This window comes from Gymnoscopelus microlampas, assembly GCF_963454915.1.
Source record: "Gymnoscopelus microlampas genome assembly, chromosome: 17".
Classification (NCBI taxonomy): domain Eukaryota; kingdom Metazoa; phylum Chordata; class Actinopteri; order Myctophiformes; family Myctophidae; genus Gymnoscopelus; species Gymnoscopelus microlampas.
The window spans coordinates 17,535,341-17,553,659 of record NC_139954.1 but is presented as its reverse complement, the minus strand read 5'-3'; the positions used below and the strand labels follow the sequence as shown (position 1 = coordinate 17,553,659).

The 18,319-nt window shown below is 44.0% G+C and overlaps 1 protein-coding gene across 3 annotated transcripts in view; it reads right to left on the bottom strand.

Annotated features, from left to right (window-relative positions):
• LOC311063951 (radixin) overlaps positions 1-18,319 on the bottom strand; it is a 57,204-nt gene that overhangs the window by 23,204 nt on the left and 15,681 nt on the right. For all 3 annotated transcript variants that reach the window (XM_084083595.1, XM_084083597.1, XM_084083596.1), the window contains exon 3: positions 3,883-3,966. In XM_084083595.1, the coding sequence (XP_083939721.1) occupies positions 3,883-3,966 (84 nt within the window). The remainder of the gene's footprint in view (positions 1-3,882; positions 3,967-18,319) is intronic.

Genomic DNA, 18,319 nt, shown 5'->3' with positions numbered 1-18,319 from the left:
AAAACATGCAGTTAGTTACTTTCTTGGCCTACTAGCAGCGTGCACAATCAATTTGTCCAGCAGTTTGCGTGATTAGCCTCACCTGCCCCAGACAGACGTATAGACTCACAGACCCATTTTTATTGCTCGCCTCCTACAGAGCCATGCCATAGAAATGTCATACTATGCATGGTATGACATTTCATAAAAAGTCATACTACAATATTGTGTGTTTAAAAAATAAAATAATCATAGAATATTATAAACTAAAAATAGATCATTTAACTGCTTTGTTTCACCCGTGCCTTCCATGATAATGTAATTTGAGTGCACTTGTTTCCTTCCCTCATCTCAGCCAGCCTTTGGTTTATAGTTGACATAGATAACAATATGATACATGAGTAGAAAAAGAAGACGCACAGGTACTTCCTTGGCCTACTGGCAGCGTGCACAAGAAAGTATGTGTTGATCATTCCAGCGGTTTGCGAGATTATCCCTGGACAGACAGACAGGCAGACAGACAGACAGAAAACATACTGTGATCTCCACACACTAGTATGCTCCCACTCTGTCTGTTTGTTGCAAATTCAACAATTCGATTCACATCTGGATCTTCTTCAGGAAAAAGATGTGGTGTTTCACATCTGGAACTTATTTAGGAAGATCCAGCATGACCGAAACGTAGAATTTTTACAGTGGAAGCCTAGTGTGCAGACTTTATTGTTGTTTTCTTGATGTTGATCTGTTTGTCCTGCACCTGGACACTAAAGTGGATGAGAATGCTCTACGTCTCTTGTCGAAACATTCCCCCCTAGCCTTCGGTGTCTGGCAGAGAGAATATAAAACCTTCTTTTGTCCGGGGATCACCGGGGCCCAGATGGACCATTATGGCTCTGTAACTCTGAGAGTTCCGATCGATTTGTACAATCAACACAATCAATACAGAGTTAAATGAACACTAAGGATTTTACAGTGTGGATTGGGATCTCAGGGATAAATATATGGTAGTGGCCTAATGCTTATCAAACTGGGGGGTTCTTGAAATTCAAAAGGTTGAGAAACACTGAAAAACTGATGTGTGAAACAAGACAGGGTCCAATAATGGCGAGGCTTCATGTGGACCTTCCATCCATTATAAAAAATAAAGTTAAAGATTTAAAATATTGCGTACAATATTAATATAGTATATTATTATAAAGGAATATGTCACTGATCAGCCCAGGGGTTTGTGACAGACAGACTCAGCTCTGTCATCTCCAAATGTGGGCAAGAATTCAGCCCAAGTGACTCCACGATCCATCCTTCCTGTATGGCCTCATCTCGCAGCTTCTGATGCTTCATGTGAGGCTTTTGTTTTCTACTTGCATCATCTCGTATTTTCCTTTTCTGCACTTTGCATGATTCAATTTATAGCGAGGACACTGTGTTGTAGGAACAACGCTCTCGAACATCTGACTTCCATTGACTTCCATTGAGCAGTTTTATAAAAACAAGTGTCCTCTGTCACTGCATGCCCACAAACCTTCACATCCCAATTTGAAAGCTTTGCTGAAAGCAGGCCTTTCTAAAAAAAAAAAGAAAGAAAAAAAGTAAAGCAAAAACAAAGAGATCATAATTCGTGAAAACAATTATTAGTTACTTGGCCTACTGGCAGCATGCACAAGTGGTTTGTGAGATTAGCCCGGGACAGACAGACACAGAGATTGGAGATGGCTTGCCTCCTAAATATAAAACATTTCATGAAAAACAAAGTAAAAAAAACAAAAAATAAATAAAAGCATAATGTCACCCCATTAAAAAAATGATATCTTTACTGCTATGTCACAACAGCACTTTTCACATTGATGCCTTTGAATTGCACTTGTTTCCTTTCCTCTGTCTTTGGTTTAGTTTTTGACAGACTTTGGTTTAGTTTTGGACTGAAACTTGGCAGTTTTGCGCCGCCACTCTTCCTCAAAAGATGGTGCTTCACTTTCCTCCATATTCCTGAAGTCCTGGTTGACCTCCTTCGCTCCGGTCGTCTTGTTTTCTTTTTTCTCCACAACATGTCCCCTTTCCTGGATGTGGCGACCGATGGACATCTTCTCCAGCCCCCTCCCTGTGTCCCTGAGCGCCTGTCGGGTCTCCTTGATCCCCCCAGGGGCACGGCGGGTCCGCGAGGAGGCCTGGAGCACCTTTGGGGGCTCATCTCCAACCTTGGAATAGGACATCACTTCGGAGGAGCTGAATGAATGAGTGTTTGAGTCATTCGACGGATCATCAACGTTTCCGTCCTCCATCCTTCTGTGCATGGTCCTCATGAAGCCAGTAGTCATGCTGAAGGGATCCATCATGTCCATGCCGTCCCTGTGTTCGTCCTGCAGTGCCACAGGTGAGCTGGACTGTCCTGGCGCTGCCTGTTCACGCTCCCTCCTGTCCGTCAAGCGGGGCATGAAATGCTCACCAAGGAGCTCAGAGACACTACGCCTCATCTGGCGCATGGGTTCATTGATATCTGAGAAAAATGGGTCCTCCTCAAGTTCCTTGAGAAAGCTGTCAAACATTGTCACTGGCTCTACAGTTGGCAACAATACAGAACAAAATACTATGGTGGGTGTGTTGTGCCTGTTGAATGTGCACCGGCTCTATTTATTACTATTCATGACGTACCATGACGTCACCAGCCAGTAACAGGGTTCTCCCCTTCTCTCCAGCTCTTTAGTAAACAAAATATATTTTCAGGTCAGGACACCATTAGTCTTGCGTACCCAGACAACTATTCCACAATCTCTGAATGCTATATAGAGTCTGGAACTACACCTCCCGAAAGCCGAGAAAAGAAGCTGTCAATTGTTCGTCATTTCCATTCACGAAAACGTATTTTAAAATATCTTTACTTTTTGTTATTTAAACCCATTTCTGATAAGTGCCAAGTTGCTTAATCGACTTATTAGATTTACAGTAGCACAAATTTACGCGACTGCAAAGACGAAACAGAAGCAGGGAGGAGGCGGGACATCTGCTTTCGCCCCAGATGTTTTTTTTTAACTGTGTGACAGAAGCATTTGAAATTTGTGCAACACTCTTGAATTAGTACAGCATTAATTTACGTAAAAATATAAAAAGTTGAAATATAGACGCACAAGGTTTCTGCCCGGCAGCGCCAATATTATTCTGTGCAACTGTATACCATTCCATTCCAGTTAAAACTCCAGTGATTTCAGAATTTTATTAAGGCATAAGGAAATTTGGGAAACATATCAGCATTAATACTACACCATACAAACACCACAGGGGGAGAACCTATTCCATTCCACTCTGTCCTAAGAGCTTAGTTCACCAAGACGAGATGACATCTCTGTGGCCAAAGCAAACGTTGATGAAAGAACAGTAAGGAAAATAAACAATGATTCCTCTGTGTCACTGCAGGCCCACAAACCTTCACATCCCACTATGGAAGCAGTGCTGAAAGCAGGCCTTTCTCTACACATAAACCCACACACACGCACACACACACACACACACGCAAACACACGCACACGCACACACACACACACACACACACACCAAACTCCCACCTTTTATTTCCACTCTCTGTCTCTCCAGTCTGGACAAAGCCTGCTTTGTGTGTCTCAACATAACCAGCACCAGTACAGCCCAGGGCAAGCTGGGCCCAGCACCTACTGGTGCACACACACACACACACACACACACTTCCAGTAATACTATGTATTATAGTACTACAGTACTATACACACTGTGTGTGTGTGTGTGTGTGTGTGTGTGTGTGTGTGTGTGTGTGTGTGTGTGTGTGTGTGTGTGTGTGTGTGTGTGTGTGTGTGTGTGTGTGTGTGTGTGTGTGTGTGTGTGTGTGTGTGTGTGCATGTGCATGTGCATGTGTGCGTGCGTGCGTGCACGTGTTACCTGGTCAAAGAGCTGTTTGCCTGTGGTGTTGGGCTGTATGGCAAACTCCAGCTCTGCGTCCATGGTGGTGACGCGTACATTGATCTGCAAAGACACACAAATAAAACAATTAATTCATCTATTAAATCATGCTTTTTTCTTCATTTCTTTTTACAACAAACAGCATACCGCATCAAACAACGTCATTGTGTTGATGTTGTTGTTTTGTTGTTTCCCGCCTTTCCTGTCTCTCTCTCACAGTCACAATCAAAAATAAAGTGGAAATGCTCAAATGAAATACTTGTGTCTCTGATTCCATTAGTGTCAACATCACAAGGCACACATATAGGTGAATAGTGGCCCGTGGATAAGTGCACTCCTACTACTGTATGTGCTAATGCATAGCTTATATTTGGGTTACAAATCTGCTTTGGGAACGGATAATAATAAAAGCCATACGTCCGGGCTATGGGACTGCACTGCGTCTGTGACTACAGATCCCATAGCCTGTATGGCCTCTAGCCATATAGGCCACATAACTAATGAACATAGCCAATGTACCGAAATGGACCCTTATACTGTAGGTGACAGTGTTTGTGATACAATATAATAATATAATGTGTGATACAATATAATAATAATGTAATAAGCCATAGGCTGGTTTGGTTTCTACTGTGCATACAGAACGTTACAGTAGCCTGGCTCTCTTATCTGCCTCTCACTCACTATCGGGCCTCTCAGCTGGCTGTCTCAGACCCACAGCACTCTGCTCTGACTGACTGAACAGCTGGAATGAACCCGTTGACAGAGACACGCAGTCACACACACACACACACACACACACACACACACACACACACACACACACACACACACACACACACACACACACACACACACACACACACACACACACACACACACAGAGACCGAGACAGAGAGAGGGGCATAGAGAGACCAAGAGAGGACACAAAATGGGACAGGGAAAGAACGAGGGAAAAGATTCTCAGAGGGAGAGAGGGAACAGGAACATGTGAGAGAAACACAGAAGGCTCCATGTATAAACTATATTGAGTTACATTAACATTTTACATTTCACAATAAAGAGTGTGAATCATATTTTGTCTGTAACCCAGTGTGACCCATTGGAGCCGAGCCGTCTCCTTACTGGTACACTCCGTGCATGCCAGCACCAGGGTGTGTGTGTGTGTGTGTGTGTGTGTGTGTGTGTGTGTGTGTGTGTGTGTGTGTGTGTGTGTGTGTGTGTGTGTGTGTGTGTGTGTGTGCGTGTGTGTGTGTGCGTCGTCTTCCTATCAGCATTCTATAAATACTCTTCACACTATATATGATCTCACACACACACACACACACACACACACACACACACACACACACACACACACACACACACACACACACACACACACACACACACACACACACACACACACACACACACACACACACACACACACACACACACACAAGGATGCAGTATACACCCGTAAAAGGATGCAGGTCTTTACATAGTAATATCCTCAGTGTTGATATAACTCTGAGAGCACTATGCATTTTACTGTGCATGACTGTAGTCATTTGCGCAGTAAACTTTTCACAGACAGACGGGGTGCCTGCTGGTATCACAGTTACATGTAAGACTTTTAAAGACATTTTTAATGCCACTCCAAATTACAGTTAAGACCAAACTTGCAACAGAAATAAACATGAAAAGTGAAAGACACACTTTTCTCAACCGAGTGTACAATATTGTGAACAAAGATAGCAGACGTGGTTCTGGTGTTCCACAAACCACCAGACGCTCTTACTTATTAAGGACCTGCAAAATACCCTGACTTGTTATGAAAATAGCCGATCTACTGTGGCTCTGCACATCACAGTGGTTTGAGTGCTGCAAGGATGATGACAAAACACCATTCTTACCGATCCAATGAGGGAATTGATGATGTGTTTAAAGCCTTTCAAGTTTCAAGAAAAACAAAAACAACAAAAACAGGGAGGGACTCACACAGAAATAAGTAGCTCAGACAAGTGGTCTGGATTGCAGATAAAACACTTCATTACAGCATCCAGGATGTCCCGGAGTGTCAAGAGCATAGTTTGTGGAACACCAGAACCACTTATGCTAGCTTCATTCCTCAAAGTATTACATATTCAGTTGAGAGTGCATCTTCTTATTTTTATCTCTATGAGCTTGTATCTGCTAATTATAACAACCGCAGAAAAGTGCAGCGATATGATGAGGCTGAAAAGAGCAGGGTTGATTGCAACTGCAGCTCAGACTTGTTATCGAGAGTCAAACTGCACAGCAAAATCCTGAGTGATACTTGAACTCTCAGGGTTCAACTAAATGATCTGTAGGAAAGACAGACGAGGGGGAGACTAAACGAAGGGGCTGAGAGAGGGAAAGCGAGACGAGAGAGGGAGGGAGAGAGAGGCGAGGAGAGACCACGAGAAAGACCGAATGAGGAAAAACTGCAGCACAGAAGATGCCTCCGGACCTTCATGTGAGAAAAGACAATAATGATCACCACACAAAGATCAGATGACAAGCTCATCGCCCTCGGCAAGACACAAGAAAGAGAGTAGAATGAGTCATCGCTCTCTTTTTCTGACACATAACTGTGATTTAGATGTTTTCTCCTACTGCTTCTCTCCTCTCAGGCTGGGAAATGTGCATCAGTGGTCTCTCTATTCTCTCTCCCCTCTAGGGGTCCACAAGCTATCTGTGTCTACAGGACCCAGAGTGCTTTTAACACCACAAATAGACACTGCTGTTCCTTTGATGGAGAGATGAGAGAGTGGATGGATAGATGGATGGATGGATGGATGGATGAATGGATGGATGTTTAAAACCATATACTTTGACCGGGGTCCCCAGGGGTCTGTACTTTACTTGGCCCCCTCCTTTTCCCTCCTCTAGACTAAATCTCTTCACCAAATATAGCTGATCTACAAGCTAACTTGTAGATCATCTATTTTCAGCAAATGTTCGCAGGATGCCTATTATTACATGCCCAGAATAGGGCTGCTAGGGTTCATGTGGTTAATGAATGAAATAAAGTCCAAGTTTAAATAGGTGATGTGCATTAAGGATTGAATGAATACAGTATGAATGAATGAGTTATTGACTGAACTGAATGGATTCACACTGTTACTGTAGATGTTTGCCGCATCAACTTGAATTATTCACACTATAAAAGTATACAGTATGTTACACTGGGTAGAGAGCAGAGCAGAGAGGAGCAGTGCACTGCAGTGTGTGTGTGTGTGTGTGTGTGTGTGTGTGTGTGTGTGTGTGTGTGTGTGTGTGTGTGTGTGTGTGTGTGTGTGTGTGTGTGTGTGTGTGTGTGTGTGTGTGTGTGTGTGTGTGTGTGTGTGTGTGTGCGCGTGCGTGCGTGCGTGCGTGGTGGGGGGGGTAGCTGCTAACTAAAAGTTAATGCTCCTTGAACAGGCGGTGATCTGGTTCTGCAGTCTCAACAGAAAGCAGTGTAGCAGTGAAAGATGTGATGCAGCAGAGAAGACTATGTGTTGTGTTGTGTTGTGTTGTGCGTGCGTGCGTGCGTGCGTGCGTGCGTGCGTGCGTGCGTGCGTGCAACAATAATATAACATCACGTGACGTAAATCTCACCGAGTTGGATGACCTACTGTATCTCAAGCAAGTTTCAAGTCTCTGCAAGTTGTTTTGCATACCACACTGAAATGAATGGAAACTAGAAAAAGTGCTCCTCGGAGCAACAGTCTCCGCCAGGTCAGGTAGGTTATTATGGCCTCCCTTGTGGCGCTATAATAGGCCAATGTGAAAAGGGTTCCATTTCTTCTTAGGCTTTTCCCAGCAATCGGACACTGCATTCATGATTTTGTTCCAAAAATGTGGTTTGCTAAATTAGACCTGCTGGTGGCGCTACAACAGGCCAATGTGAAAAGGGGGGCATTTCTTCCTCGGCCTAGTGGGAATGTGCGTAGAAAATTTCACAGAAATCGCACACTGCGTTCATGATTTGAGGAATTTTGTTCAAAACAAACCTATCCTGCAAACTTTGTAAGGCAATGTTAGGCAAGTAGGATGGAATATGAAATATCGGACACATCCATCTTGATCACATGACTATAGAGATACTATGTACCAATTTGCGTGTTTTTTGGACAGAATCTGAAGGAGTAAGAAGAAAACATTTGTTTTACAAAAGTCAGCCTCCTGGTGGCGCTCTAAAAGGCAGATGTGAAAAATGCAGGACAAAGGTTTTTCCTTGGCCTCTAGGGAGTGTGCGTGCAAAGTTTCACGCAGATCGGTGCAGTTATAGGTAAAAGCGTGAATCGTCTGTAATAGCGCCACCATGAGGCTGATGTGAATGTTTTCAAGTGGCATTTCTTCCTGGGCCAAGTGGGAATCTATGTGGAAAATTTCACGTAAATCGCATGCTGCGTTCATGATTTGAGGCATTTGGTTCAAAACGAACCAATCCTGCAGACTTTGGAAGCCAATCTTAGCCAATCAGGATGGAATATGGAAAATCGGACAGATCCGTGTTGAGCACATGACTATAGAGATACTGTGTACCGATTCGCGTGTTGTTTGGACCAAATCTGTAGAAGTAATATCCAAAAATGTGTTTGGCAAAAGTCGGCCTCATGGTGGCGCTATGACAGGCTGATCTGAAAAATGGGAGTGTGTGTGCGCAGTTTTACAGTGACCGGGCAAACGGTGGTGGAGATTAGCTGCTCGCAGAGTAGACAGAAGGACAGACGGACGGACACACGGACACACGGACGGACGGACGGACAGGGGGAAAAACATACTCTCTCGCCATGCCTTTCGGCCTGGCGGAGACAACAAATGGCTTCTTGGAAGGTCAGGAATGTCAAATTGTCAGCAGTAAAGTATACAGAACATTACTTAAGTTTTACCAGTGGATCTATGGGAGACTGCATGTCAAACACTTCAATTCCTATGCATATTTCAATTTTTTATTCTCACATCATACTTGAAATTAAAAGCAATTATTTCCAGTAGCTATATATGTGACCTGGCGCACCTGTTTTTCGTATGTCATTATAAGTGAACATTTCCCAAAATGTCAAGATCACAACTTGTAGCACTGTGACACATTGTGCGCTATTCAATGCTATTCGTCATAATGACTAAGTTTATAGAGTTTGTGGTTAAAGTGGTTAAAGGGCAACAGCGAACAAGGTCCCGACCTGATTGTCAGTACATGGTCTGTTATCCATAAGCGTGTGCTAGTGTGCTAGTGTGTGTGTGTGTGTGTGTGTGTGTGTGTGTGTGTGTGTGTGTGTGTGTGTGTGTGTGTGTGTGTGTGTGTGTGTGTGTGTGTGTGTGTGTGTGTGTGTGTGTGTGTGCGCGCGCGTGTGCATGCCTGTGTACGTGTGCGTGTGCGTGTGTGCGACGTGCGTGCATCGACTTCCTGTCCCATCACTGAATGTGTAATATATTAGCTGCTGCGCTGGTGTCCTGTGCTACATTATGCAACCGTAGCCAGTCACTGTGAAACACACACACACACACACACACAAACAAACACGCACACACACCGGAGTCCTCATATAACCTCTATACAGGATAAACAGTAACATCCTCAGTGTTAATTGAACTTTGAGAGTGTAGGCAGTTTATTAAGGAAGGTTAGTGTTAGATCAATGCAACGTCCCCAACGTTTGCAAAATCAACATGTATGCTTACGTAGCTCCCGGAAATCAAACCGGGTCTCTCGCGTGGGAAGGGAGACCCCGTTCCAAAGCCTAAAGGGGAAATATTTGGCTTTTGGTCTTCAAAAGCCAAATATCTACTCATGTGTGAGAGCGTTGACGTCTGTTTTTTTTTTTCATGTGTGCTTCCGGGGGGATCAATCTTTATAAACAGGGGAGCTCAACCTTTGTTCATTTCGAGCAAAATATTGACCTGTAGCCTCCGGTTGATTTACAAACAAAGGAGAAGAGTGAGATGAGGAGGGGGCAGACAGGGGGGGGGGGGAGAGAGAGAGAGAGAGAGAGAGAGAGAGAGAGAGAGAGAGAGAGAGAGAGAGAGAGAGAGAGAGAGAGAGAGAGAGAGAGAGAGAGAGAGAGAGAGAGAGAGAGAGAGAGAGAGAGAGAGAGAGAGAGAGAGAGAGAGAGAGAGAGAGAGAGAGAGAGAGAGAGAGAGAGAGAGAGAGAGAGAGAGAGAGAGAGAGAGAGATGCGAAAACAAAAAGACACACAGGCTGTGTGTGTGTGTGAGTGTGTGTGTGTGAGGGGGGGTGTAAGAGAAAGAAAGCAGGAGGAGACAAAGGCAAGGATGAGGATAAGCGATACAGGAGGCTGAAGGCAGAGTGACTGCCGGGGGCCACAATGAAAAAACCCCAGTGGAGGAGAGACAGACAGATCAACTGACCCAGAATATGTAGACGGAGTACACATGGGCACACGCACACGCACGCACACGCACACGCACACGCACACGCACACACACACACACACACACACACACACACACAAATGACATACTGCAAACAGAAGACACTCACTCCTCCCCCAGCTTACACATCGTGTAGGTCATGACCCCTCCTCCTCAACCCTCCAACCCCTCACAAAAGTTACAGACACAAAGCTGTATCCGTGTACGCTCCCTAAATATGAGCTCCTGCTCCCAGAACACCCCCCTCCCACCCACAAAAAAAGCATATATGCATGCGTATGCGACGACCCTCTCATACAAGTCTGGAGTCTCCCTGCATTAGTGTAGCTCAATGAAAACAACACTGGTGCTACTATATTTGTCATCAAATTCTCCATCACAGCATGAAGCGTGCGTGCGTGCGTGTTGGGAGGGGGGCACTGGAGTGCAATCCCAGGAAAGGCCTGTTTACATGCTGAGTAGCTGCTGGTTTACTGCAGAAGCTGACTTCTCAGTGCTGCCAGGCAAACAGACAAACAGTATTTGAGGTGTGTGTACGGGACTGTGCCTGTGTGTCTGCAGCAGTGATTCTCAATCTTTTTCATTGTACGATCCCCCGGTTTGATATGCATCGGGCCACAGGATACGAATAATATCTCTGGGAGCCCAGTCTACACTGTAGAATCTGTAATGGGCTGGGGACCCCCCTGAAGCCCCCTCAAGGACCCCTGGGTGTCCCCAGACGGCTACACAGAAGATATCTGTTTGTTTGTGTGTGTGTGTGTGTGTGTGTGTGTGTGTGTGTGTGTGTGTGTGTGTGTGTGTGTGTGTGTGTGTGTGTGTGTGTGTGTGTGTGTGTGTGTGTGTGTGTGAACACAGACGTATGATGGCTTTAAGAGCAACATGCATACATAATATGCCACGGCTGAGTTCACATCGTGGCAGCAGGCATATTTTCCCTCTTTGTGTATGTGTATAAGCGTGTACAGTATATGTGTAGCTGCGTGTGTATGCATGATTACGTGTGTATACAGTATGTGTGTATGAGTATGTAGTATGTGTATGCGTGTGTGTGTGTGTGTGTGTGTGTGTGTGTGTGTGTGTGTGTGTGTGTGTGTGTGTGTGTGTGTGTGTGTGTGTGTGTGTGTGTGTGTGTGTGTGTGTGTGTGTGTGTGTGTGTGTGTGTGTGTGTGTGTATGCACAGCTGCATGCACGTCTGTCTCAGTCCAGGTGTCTGATAGCGTTGCCATGACAACGACCTCATGGATGAATTTAACGCAATTTTCTAAAATGCCCTGAGTGCAAACGTGAAGAGGGATTTACACTACAGCATTACAGAGACAGGTACACAGTAAAATCCTGACTGTTCATTTAACTCTGTGTGTACAAGTGGACCATTACGGGCTCCATTTGTCCACTCAGTTACATTAACACGATTGTACGGCGTAGATGGGAGGGCATAAAATGCAACATAGTTTAACATCACTGGAATTATACAGGAGGCATGTACAGAAGAGCTAGTCTCTCTCTGATTCTCCCTGTCTCACTCTGTCTCTCTGTCCCTCTTTCTTCCAGGCACTCACACCACATACTCCTGGCCTTGATTTGTACTTTAGAAAGACTTATGTTTGATTTCAGTCTTTGAGTTAATTTTAGTTTGATTATACAGTATACGGGAGTTATTTAAGTGTGATTTATGGAACAGTTTTATGTTTGGGACTTTTGAGTATTTTGTGTTTGCATCAGGTTTTCTGTGTGCTCTAGCTGTTTTCCTATGTTTTTGTAGAGCAAAATGACAGAAGGGTAGATAAACGGAATGTGAATCAATAGTTAATTGTAGAACAGAAGCCAATATTAACAGTTATTGTATAAACTAACAATCGTTTGATATGGATTGGACTGAAAGGACGAATGATAGAAGGGTTGATAAATGACAAGTAAGTAAAAGTAATATTAGAGGCCACATAAAAGTGGGAACTACTGTAAATGCTAGAAGGGGGTTTGTTTCTGACCCAAAATCACCCCGATTATCTTGTAGTGTGAGTCTAGCTTCAGAGTTGAAAACAGCCAAATCAGATGTATTTGAATGATAGCTTTTTAGGAGCCCAACAATGGTTCTCTAATGTCATTCAATGATCTCCTATCTTTGGTTATTAATTAACACTAGCACTAAGCTACGTTTTGTGAGAGCATGTTATTAATAATTCAAGCACATCCTTAAAAATAAACCACAACAATTTGAGTATAATGAAGAATTTACAACACCCCACTTCACACACAGTAAAGCCCAGAATAGGATGAAATTATTCTAACAAAGCAGTTTAATGCTTACATCAGTGAACTACATAATAGCTAAGGAGTAAACAAAAGAGCTGATAGATGAGGGGATACTTTGAGCATGCACCCCTTCTCTTCACACTTAAATGAGGTTCTGCCTGCTGTATGAGGGATTGTTTCATTTCTTAATATACAAGCTCAAAAATAGATTACATCAGCTTTGTTCCAAAGTTTGTTTAAGTGTGAGTGTGTGTTTGTGTGTGTGTGAGAGAGAGAGAGAGTGTGAGTGAGTGAGTGAGTGAGTGAGGGTGCGTTTTAAGAGCGGGCGATCAGGATAGTATTTTCCGGAAGTGCATTATATGTCTATGAGAGCCGGCAACTACTGGCGATAGGGCGAAGTGGGCGGGGGGGCGATGAAAGATGGATTTTCTTTATCTTTTGGACGATGTCGCCCGCCGATCGCCCGAGAGTCGCCCGCTGTTAAAACGTACTGTGAGTGAGTGAGTGAGTGAGTGAGTGAGTGAGTGAGTGAGTGAGTGAGTGAGTGAGTGAGTGAGTGAGTGAGTGAGTGAGTGAGTGTGTGTGTGTGTGTGTGTGTGCGCGTGTTGCAGACGGACACAGACGCAGCAGAAAGTCAGACAGAGGCAGGCAGCAAGATGTCTTCCCACTGATAGCGGCTAATCACCAACTGTTAAACCTCATAGCCTACTCTAAAACCAGAGTCTTACCGCTAGCTGAGTAAGCTAGCTAGACAAAGCAAGAGAGCTACTAAACCAAAGGCTGCCTGAGTAATGCTAATCGCTATGTTTTGATGACAGTGACGTATGATTTATTGATCACAAATTGTTATTCAATGTCTTGATGTTGACATGTTTTCTATTTATTGACGCAATTTATGTAGGCTACTGTACCTACATGTTATGTAGGACTTTATTTGCTAAAAGCAGACATCAGATTACACAAACTACATAAACGAAAAACATTTATTAGGGTGCAGGCCAGAAATCTGCCATATACGGCAGGGCCCTACAGGACCAGGGTCCTGTAGGCAGGTGAAAAAAAATGACAAGTACTTCAGTGTGAGCTCTGCTTTTCTCATCTTGAAGCTCTAGTCATCATCTACACCAAAATAGCATTTTAACAGAATAAGCGGTTTGCTTTTCACAATTACTGCTGGTTTATTTGAAACTCTATCTTAGCAAGCCAGTCATCTCCAATGTCAGCGGGATGTGAAAATAATCAAACCATTTCAGTTTGGAGGGAAATCCAATATTACATACAGCATAATGAGTAGGTGTGCTGAGCCATGTTTGGCCACGTAATGGAAACAAGGCAATGGACTCCTCCAACAAAGCATTCATAGCTAAACCTCATTTACTGTCCTGCTTCAAAGTATGTCTCAAACCCATTGACTACAACCACAAAGCATCTTAATAATACCCAAAAACAAACTAATGGCAGCTACTGTACTACAAAGAAACAGGCTAATGCTAGGACGCCACTGAGCTAAGAAACCGCACTAAGCAATCCCAATGACTCATTTAATGACCATAAAGTACTGGGTAAGTTCCATTCTTTATGCACAATGTAGCTTGTTGGTCAAGTAGGCAATGCTAAGCTCTACTGACGTCAACTTAATTGCAGATGAAAACTCACATACACATATTGAAATCAGGGTCATTCACTTCTGCCTGATTTCTAAGAGGCTATTGTGCAAATACTGAAGTCATTATCATGTAGTACTGTGTGCGTGTTGTTAATAAGCATAGCGTTTTGAACATAAAGTACAAGGTATCTTACTGACAATCTCCTGAATCAAAATTGTAGGGTAATTTTGCGGGGCAATCACAGGAAATTGCGTCCTTCTCCCATTTTACTTTAGAATGGTTTATTATCAGTGGTGCCCCGTCAAATGGTTGAGTTATGACTTCTGCCTCCAGAGCCAACCTTAGATTGAATCCTACCCCCTGTCGCTTTACCTTCCACCATTCTCTGCTTTTTGATTGTCTATATACAATACATAAAAGGAACACACAAAATAAAATGGACTGGGCACTCTGTTTTGAAAATAGCGTGTGCCATGAATTCTTACCAACAAAAGGTTGCTCTATTTGTGTTAGGCCTCATTTCTGCTTAGTTGCACGGCAGTATCGCACACCACAAATAGCTGATCTACAAGCTCACAATGTGTTGCAGTGTGACCCGTTGTGAGCTTGTAGTTGCGCGACACCAGCACGCAACTAAAAATAACTCTGGCTTTACACTGGCAGTAGCCAAAGCTGTGTGCAGTGAGCTGTCACCAACCATAACAATATGTAGCGTGTGTGTGCCTGGTTCAGTTTAGCTCTACGTTTGTTTATCAGTATTGTCTGCCTTGATGTTATTCATAACAAGTACTGACAGCTTAATAGTAGCATGGAGTATGAACAGACAAAGCAGCCGCCAGCGATACAGCCCACCTGTTACATGTGTTTGTGTGTGTCCACGTGGGTTTGTGCACGCGCACAAGTGTGGTTCAGACAACCATAATTAAAAGCACAGGTGTTTGTGGATAAGCTGGTTAACAGAAGCTTTAGAGGCAAGACCAGGGCCAGACAACACAGCTTTACCCCTCGTCACCTAGCTCACCACCTCTCTCCCCATCCCACTCTTCTGTCTCCTCTTCTTCTTTGGCTCTCTCCTCATTTCTATTCTGTTCTCTTTCCACTCTGTTCGCTCCTCTAGGTCCCTCATTCCCAGACTTATCGCATGAGGAGAAACTACAGCCTGGAAAAGCACTACAGACGAAAATATCTATAGGGCGGGACATCCGTTTTGTGTACTTCACCTGGAAGCTGTCTTTTTTCGATCAATCACAGCACGGTATTCATGACCCGGTAATGTAAACATAATCTGCACAGCATCAATGTGACTTACTTTAGGGCTTTGGGGTGGAATTTACTGTATTTCCGCTTAGACACTTTCAGTAACAGTACTTGTCCAGCCTACATTCAGGCCAGACCAGAAGTAAGTGGACCATTGCCAGGACTCCAGCTTATTAAACCATACTTGTGTGTCTATCATGACTTGTTTAAGCCAAATTTTTACTTCGTCAAACAACACCTTTGTGGCCCGAGGGTTGCGCTGGAGGAAATATCACGGGCTCATTCAAATTATTAAGGCTCAACCTCCAGGGTGCAAGAATGTACTAACTTGAAGTTTCACGTTAATCTGTTCATTACATTTTTTATATTGTGTGTGCAAGTGGACATTTTGATCTAACGGTGGCACTAGAGGAAAGGTCATGGGGTCACCAAGATAAGTACGGTCAGGGTGCATCCTCCAGGGAGCATGAGGGTGCATAGTAAATTCCATGGAAATCCAGTCAATAGTTAGTTTTCAATATATCGTGTTTGGGACCAAAAAGTGTTGGATGGTCAGACAGATTGACTGACATCCGCCACAAGTGGAACTAAAATGTTTTTCAATTGAAAATATTGTAAATTATTTTTGTCACAAGAAGACACAGTAGTTTTTTTACAAAGTATGTATTGTGAGCTTGTAGATGTAGATCAGCTATTTTCGAAAATCGATTATTGTATTAAAATTAATTATTATTCATAACCGATTAGTTAACCGATTAACTCTTGTACCCCTAATAGAAATCCTGGGTTTGTATCTGTTTCTGACCGGTGTCGCATGCCCATCCCTCCTCTGCCCTGTCCTTCCTGTCTATCTCCGCTGCACTTTGTGTAATAAAGCTGAAAAGAGAAAAAAAAGCAATCAGGGAAAAAAGAAAAGAAAAAGAAGCTGAAAGGGCTTTTTTTAAAAACTGGAAACAGGCTTGCGACCCATTTCCAGAGATGATCTGTGGCTTATGAAAGGCTGCCCTAGTAATGTTCCAGCGGTAACCTGCACCGGTCCTGTGTGGCTGCTCTGTGGTCCGCTACGTTCCTGTCACTCCTCTATCGCCTCCTCTTGTCTCCCTCTGACAACGTGTCACAATGAATCAACCCTTGTGTCTCTGTCACTCTCCATCCTGTCTTCTCCCCCTCTCCTCTCCCCCCCCCCCCCCCCCTCCCCTCTCCTCTCCTCTTCTCTCCTCTCCTTTCTCACAGTCTTCAGTCACTCCATCATCATGATGTCTTGTTAAGCTTGAGCTATACTTGGTTGCGTGACACCGGTAAACAACTAAGTACACAACCACCGTCCACCGCCCACTGGTGTTCATCACTCAGTCATTCACCTTTTATGTACAACATCACTGGGTAGAGGTGTTTGACTTTAAAGCTGCAATCCGGAATTTATTTTAATGAATAAACATTATTTTAACCAATTTATGTATGGGGTGGCAGTGGCTCAGGCGGTAGAGTGGCTGTCTTGGAATCAGAATGTTCCAGGTTCGATCAATGGCTCCTGCTGGCTTCATGTCAAAGTATCCTTGAGCAAGACACTGAACCCCTAACTGCTCCCTATTAGCAGGTTGGTGCCATCCATGGTTTCCTCTGCCATCGCTATGTGAATGTGTGTGTATGTGTGTATGTGTGTATGTGTGTATGTGTGTGTGTGTGTGTGTGTGTGTGTGTGTGTGTGTGTGTGTGTGTGTGTGTGTGTGTGTGTGTGTGTGTGTGAAAAAGTGTAAAAGGTGCTATATAAAATGCAGTCCACCATTGACCATAGAGTATGTTAATATAACTAGTACTGTACATCTGCAGTGGTTGGAGGTGGTCTCCATGCTCTTCCATAGAGAAATCAAATGTAGACCCTGGTGTCAGGTAGAACACTTATGGTTGATAAGTAGTACTGCCTGAGGCTCATAAGCGCAACATCTCCACTGAACAAGCAGGGTTGCCTCTTGGCAGAGTGGTAGAAATTTGATCTCTCTCATGGGAGAGTGGGTCGAATCGAGGGTAGGACATAAAAGTTACGGCTGCAGCTTTAAACTCTTCAAAAGCTTGACACACATGCACACCAGTGGTGTGTTCTACCGTCAGATGCTGTGTACGGCGTATACCTTGAGATTTTTTTTCGTCGCTACCGTATACCTTCAAAAACTGTTTCATCCATTGAAAACGCGAGAGCGTATGCCCACGACCACGCGCATCGTATCATAGCGTATACCTTCCGAAAAAAACTAGAACACAACACTGATGCACACACATTCCTCCAAGGAGAAATGGGCCATCAATATAGCCAATCTACAAGCTCACATCGCATCGCAACACGATCTACAAGCTCACAACGTTTGTAGATCAGCTATTTTGGGCTCAGGACACTGTTGCAAGAGGGAGTATAATTAGGCTTTATGTGGAATCTATCCCCCGACCCCCGGTGTGGGAATCTTTAGGTGAATGAGGAACAAAGACAGAGAGGGAGGAAAGGAGAGAGAAAGACAGAAACAATAATGAACAGCCTGCAGACAGAGAGAGAAAATCAACAAACATTAGAGAGAAAACATTATGGGAAAGAGAGGAGGAGAGGGGATAGAGGAGATAGAGGAGAGGAGAGGAGAGGATGCAGGTTAGCGAACTTCACACCCCGCCTCTAATTAGATGTAGTGAGTTGGATAATTCCCATTATATTAATGAAAACGCTGCCCTGAAATATTTAAAGCCTTTAGCAGAGGCGTGCATCCCATGGCCACCGGGGACACAGCAGGAGGGGCGACATGTGCAAAACGCAACAATCAATCAATAATGCATCGTGGCCCACCGCATGTCACACCACAGAGGCTCTGCAGGGACTGATGCATTATTAGACTACACACACACACACACACACACACACACACACA